The sequence below is a fragment of the Haliaeetus leucocephalus genome, unplaced genomic scaffold (genome assembly GCF_000737465.1).
Source record: "Haliaeetus leucocephalus isolate CR32 unplaced genomic scaffold, Haliaeetus_leucocephalus-4.0 Scaffold536, whole genome shotgun sequence".
NCBI classification, from domain to species: domain Eukaryota; kingdom Metazoa; phylum Chordata; class Aves; order Accipitriformes; family Accipitridae; genus Haliaeetus; species Haliaeetus leucocephalus.
In genome coordinates, this window is record NW_010972972.1 from 6890931 (window position 1) to 6896309 (window position 5379).

Here is a 5379-nt window from a genome sequence, read left to right on the forward strand (position 1 = left end):
CCGGGGTGGGCACGGGGGCCTGGCGGTGGGGTGCTGGTCGGTGCTGGGGGGTGCAATCCAGTGGGTCCCATGGGTGCGCAGCACCTCAGGGCTAGGCTGTTGCTGGAGCGCTGAGCCCCGCTCAGCACCCCCCCAAGGCAGCACCAGGAGCCGGGTGTCCCCCCAGACTCCCCCACCTGTGACCAAGAGGGGCTCCCAGTTGCGTCCCCACGGCGCACAGTCCAAATCCCGCTCCCCCGGCCTCTGTGGGGCAGGAGGAGAGGACCGAGGGCTGAGCCCCACAGCTGGGCGCAGCCCTGACCCCCCCCACACACACACACAACCCCCCATGGGCAGACCCACGGGGACCCACTGTGCCAGGGTGGAGGGACAGAGACATTTGGGGGGGGTCTGGGGCTGCCCCGGGTCTTCTGCAGGGTGCAAGGGACAGCACGGGCAAGGCCCAGGGGCAGGATGCGACCCCCGGAGCCCTGACACAGCGAGAAGGGACAGAAGGTCCCCCGCTCCCGGGGTGGGTGCTTGGGGGGGGGACAGGGACAGGCTGAGGGTGACCCAAATCTCCAGGATACCTGCACCCCACCCAGGGGATACCTGCGCCCCGTGAGGACGATGCTGCGTGGGGCACGGCCACCCACCCCAGCACCCTCCTGAGGCCCCCCCCAGGCAGCAGGGACGGGGTGGTGACAACTGGACAGGGTTGGAAGGACAGACAGAAAGCGATGGCTGAGACACACAAGGGGACAGCCCCGAGGCCAGGGTGAGGGGCAAGATGGGTGGCCCTGGCACCCCAAGTGCACTCAGGAAGGCGAAGGGACATCACCGAGGGCACGGAGCCATCGGTGTCAGAGGGAGGAGGGGGCTGGTCCCGGCTGGGGACCCCAAATGCTGCTGGTGTCCCCTGGCACACCCCAAGCCCTGCTCCGGGACTTGCTCAGCATTAAAGATTTAATCCCAGGACTAAATCCCAGAGCTCTCGGCTCTGCTGCCAGGTTTAACCGTGGCCAGGAGTGGAATGGGGGACACTTGACAGGTTTTGCAGTTTTTCACCCCAATTTTGGCAGCTCACACAGCGCTGGCGCATGCCAGCAGTGAAGCATCCGGGGATTTCTCTGGCATTAAATGCCGCTGCCCGGGATGAAGCCATCAGATCGGGCCGGAATGAAAGCGCTGCTTTGATCCCAGGTAATAAATTGCTCATTAGCGGGCCGGCTGAACCACAGCCCTGATGTGATGGTGATGGGCAGAGCCGAGCTCTGCTCGGGGGGGTCCCACGCAGGGACGGCTGCGGGATCCAGAGGAGCAGCCCAGGGTCAGATCCTGCACCCCCGCAGCCCCATGCACTGGGGGTAAGTGCCCAGGGGTGACTCGGGGTGCATGCACTGCAAACGGCAGCGTGACCCACGGCCGGCCATGGGTGCTGGGTCCTGGCTGGGCCGGATCCTGCCCTCCTGGCTGAAGGATGGGGGATCCCAGTGCCAGTGGGATGCTGGGGGGGGGGGGCGGGGAATCCTGTCCTGGCAGGGTCCTCTCGCCCCATCGCATCCTGGCACAGCCCAGGACCAGGCTGGATACAGAGGTGTCCCAACTGGGGCTGGATCCTGACCCAGTGTCAGGGGAGCTGGAGCATCCTGGGGCAGGGCAGAGCATCCTGGAGGTCTGGAGCATCCCAGAGGGTCAGAGTATCCTGAGGGGTTGGTGCATCCCAGGAGGCTCGGATCATCCCGAGGGATCAGAGCATCCCAGGGGTCTGGACCATCCCAGGATATCGGAGCATCACCAGGGGACTGGAGCATCCGAGGGGTCTGGAGCATGCCGGGGGGGGGGCCACCTTGCAAGGAACCCCTGCATGCACCCTCAAACCATGCTGTCCCCACACCAGCACTGCCCACAGTGTCGCCCGCTGCGCGCACCTTGCACGCCTCGCACAGCTCACGCACTCGGGTTCATCCCCAAACACAAGCTGTCCCTCCCTGGTGCCGCTGCACATCCTGGAGGACACCCCCGCTCCTGCTCCGGAGCATCCCCTGGGACCCCTGACACGAGGCACCCACCGACCCGCCGCGGGGAGATCGACGTATGAAATTTATTTAGGAAAATCAAAACCCACAAAAAAAAATAATAATAAAGAAGGAGGAGAAGGATAAGAAGAGGAAGAAGAAGAAGAGGAAGAAGGAGGATAAGAAGGAGAAGGAGGAGAAGAAAAAGGAGAAGACAGAGAAGAGTTGTCTCCTCCTCAGGCTCTGTTGGAGCCCAAAACAACCAGCGCCACGAGAGGGGAGGACAGAAAAGCCGGAGGAGGTTTTGCACGCCCGCGCACGCCCGTGCACACTCATGGGTGAGCCGGGCTGGGTGCCGGCCGCGCTCCCCAGTATCCATAGGGTTATGTACAGGGGCAGGAGCCAGGAAAGCATTGACCACCTACGCACACCAGCGGCGGGGGCTGGAAAAGTGGGATACAGCTGGGAAACGGGCATCCCTGCGTGCCCTCCTCCACGGCGTGGTACCCAGGATGTAACACCCCAGTGCAGGACCCCCCTTCCCCCATTGGCACCAGTTTAGGATGGCGAGACCCCGGCATCGCCAGGCACCCCCAGACTGGCACCAGGCTGGGAATGGTTGTGCCCACCAGCACGTTGGCGGTGCGGCCGTGCCGGCATCACGCCAAGGATGGAGCCGCCTTCCTCCTCTTGCAGTTTGGGGGTTTGCTGCCTTCTGGGACCGTCTCTGCCCCCCCCCAGCCCCATGTCCTTGCACAGCGGCATGGGGAGGGGGCAGAAGGGCTTGAGGGGGGTCTCATAGGCGAAGCCATGGGCCAGCAGCCAGACGTGGTCACCAGGCAGGTCCTACCGGGGTTTGGGCAAAGCATCTCGCTAAAGGCATCTCCGAGTAGGTAAGGCAAAAGGAATTCAGTTCACTTTGTCCCTGGGGAGCAGCTCGGCTTTGGGAGTCTCCTGTTGCTCCCGCAGACACACGCGCTCCGGGTACCCCGAGAAAACAGGCGAGGCGTTGCTTACAGACGAGACGACGAGAGGAGCGGCCGCCCCGCAGCCCAAATCCGGGAAGGAGCCGTCGCACCGGGAGCATCGCTGCACCGCGGGGACCCGCCGCAGCACCGCCGGGACTCGGGCGCGGGGACGGTGCCGTGGGATGCTGCAGAGGAGCGGGGATGGGGCGGCAAACGGCCCCGTGGCTGCACCCGGGCTGCCCTTGACCCTGGTGGGACCAACTCCCGTGGGACCAACTCCCGTGGGACCGACCCTGGCAGCACCAGGATTTCACCGCGCCGCTTCCGTCGCCTTCCCCTGCCGTGGTTGTGAACCCACCAGCTCCCACAAGCTGGATGATGCAGCCGGGGGGGGCCCAGCGCACCCCAACCCCTCGGGGCTCAGCATCCACCCTCAGCCCCATCCTCCCCTTTGACTCAACCCTGGCAAGGAGAGCTGCTCACCGTGGCTCGCCCTGCCCTGGTTCCCCTGCTCGTGGGTGTTTCGGGTGGCTTTGGTTGGGGTGACAAAGACCTGGGTCGTCCACAGCTGCAGGGACCCTGTGGGGCTGGTTGAGCAGAGCCCCCGCGGCTGACGGGGTCCACACGTGTTGGGTTGTGGGACTGGAGGGACCATGGGGAGGCTGGCAGGGTCCATGCCTGGTGGTCAGTAGGACCAGAGGGACCACAGGAGGATGGCAGGGTCCATGCGCGGCCGTCAGCGGGGCAGGAGGGATGGTGGGAGACCAGCAGGGTCCGTGCATGGCCAGAGGAACCACAGGAGGCCAGCAGGATCCATGCACGGTGCTAAGTAGGAGCAGAGGGACCACAGGAGGCCATCACTGTCCATGCATGGCAGTCTGTAGGACCAGAGGGACCATGGGAGGATGGTAAGGTCCATGCGCAGCAGTCAGTGGGATCAGAAGGACCACAGGAGGATGGCAGGGTGCATGCATGGCAGTTGATGGGACCAGAAGGACCGCAAGAGACCATCAGGGTCCATGCATGGTGGTCTGTAAGACCAGAGGGACAGCAGGAGACCATCACCATCCATGCACGGCAGTCAGTGGGACCAGAAGGACCACAGGAGGATGGCAGAGTGCATGCATGGCAATTGATGGGACCAGAAGGACCCCAGAGACCATCAAGGTCCATGCATGGTGGCCTGCAGGATCAGAGGGGCCATGGGCACTGGCAGGGTCCATACATGGCAGTCAACAGGACGGGAGGGACCACAGGAGACCATCAGGATCCACGCGTGGTGGTCTGCAGGACCAGAGGGACCATGAGACGCCGGCAGGGTCCATGCACGGTGGTCAGTATGGCAGGAGTTGGGAAGCCGCTGCGAGCTGGGGATGCTCACGGATATGTTGGTCCCCAGTGCAGCCGCTTGCAGAGAGAAGGCTCCCGGGTGGGCACCACAGTGCCGAGCCAGAGAAACACCCACGTGGTGGGGACACGGCGGGGACCAGACCCCCTGCGGTGTCTCTATGGGAGCACAGCCCCCCTCGTGCGTGCAAACCGGGAGCAGGAGCCCCCACAGCCTTGGCACGCTTGTAGCCCTTGCAGGGGATGTGGCTGCGTGGGACCGAGCTGGGCAAGGGACATGAGTCCTTCCATGGGTGAGTGGGTCCAGGGGTCCCCGGAGGGGGGTTTTAGCCAAGGGATGCTCAGCGGCTGCTGGGAAGAGGCAGGAGCCAGTTCTCCAGCATGGTGGGGGCTGGTCTGGCAGGACCCAGCAGGGGATGCGGTCAGAGCATCCCCATGGCCATCCCACTCCGGGTGCCTCTTCCCTCCTCCAGCGAGAGCCAGCCTCCTTCTGTGGGCCTGATCCTGACTCCTCTGTCCTCAGACCTCCCAGCCCCCCTCCCACAGCCTCATAGCCCACTCTGGGGCCCACAGGGAACCCCCCCCCGCACCCTGCAGCCCACCCCACCAGCACTCCCACTCCCCCTCATCATCCTGCCCCACGCCGTCCCCCTCTGTTCCACAGACCCCCAGCCCCATTTCAGAGGGACGACCTCTCTGGGGGTGCTTCCACCGAGGACCCCTCATCCCTATTGTCACCCCGTGGGCACAGGACCTGCAGCCTTAAGGCAGTTTAAAGCACATCCATCCCCCAGCCTCACGGTGGCCGCCAGGCAGAGTCCCAGCAAAGAGGAGTCCAGGGACCACCGGGTGGAGGGGACACCTGACTACCTGCCCCAGAGGGAGGGGACAGTCACCCAGTGGTGGGGAAGGACCGGCAGTGGGTGCTGGCAGCACACAGACCTTCCCACGGTGGTCCGGTGTCACTGATGTCCCCCCCCAAACCTCCTCCCCATGGGCTGGAGAACCAGGGTTGGGGATGCTCCTGGCCCCCAGCCCCGGCCGCAGCCCCCCCCAGTCACCCCCCC

The 5379-nt window shown here is 64.9% G+C and overlaps 1 protein-coding gene across 1 annotated transcript in view; it reads right to left on the bottom strand.

The window, feature by feature from the left end:
• The window catches only part of ARRB1 (arrestin, beta 1), a 23272-nt gene extending 20615 nt beyond the window's left edge, over positions 1 to 2657 (bottom strand). The window contains exon 1 of the mRNA XM_010576763.1: positions 2627 to 2657. Coding sequence (XP_010575065.1) covers positions 2627 to 2657 — 31 coding nt within the window. The remainder of the gene's footprint in view (positions 1 to 2626) is intronic.
• Positions 2658 to 5379: the final 2722 nt, after the last annotated feature.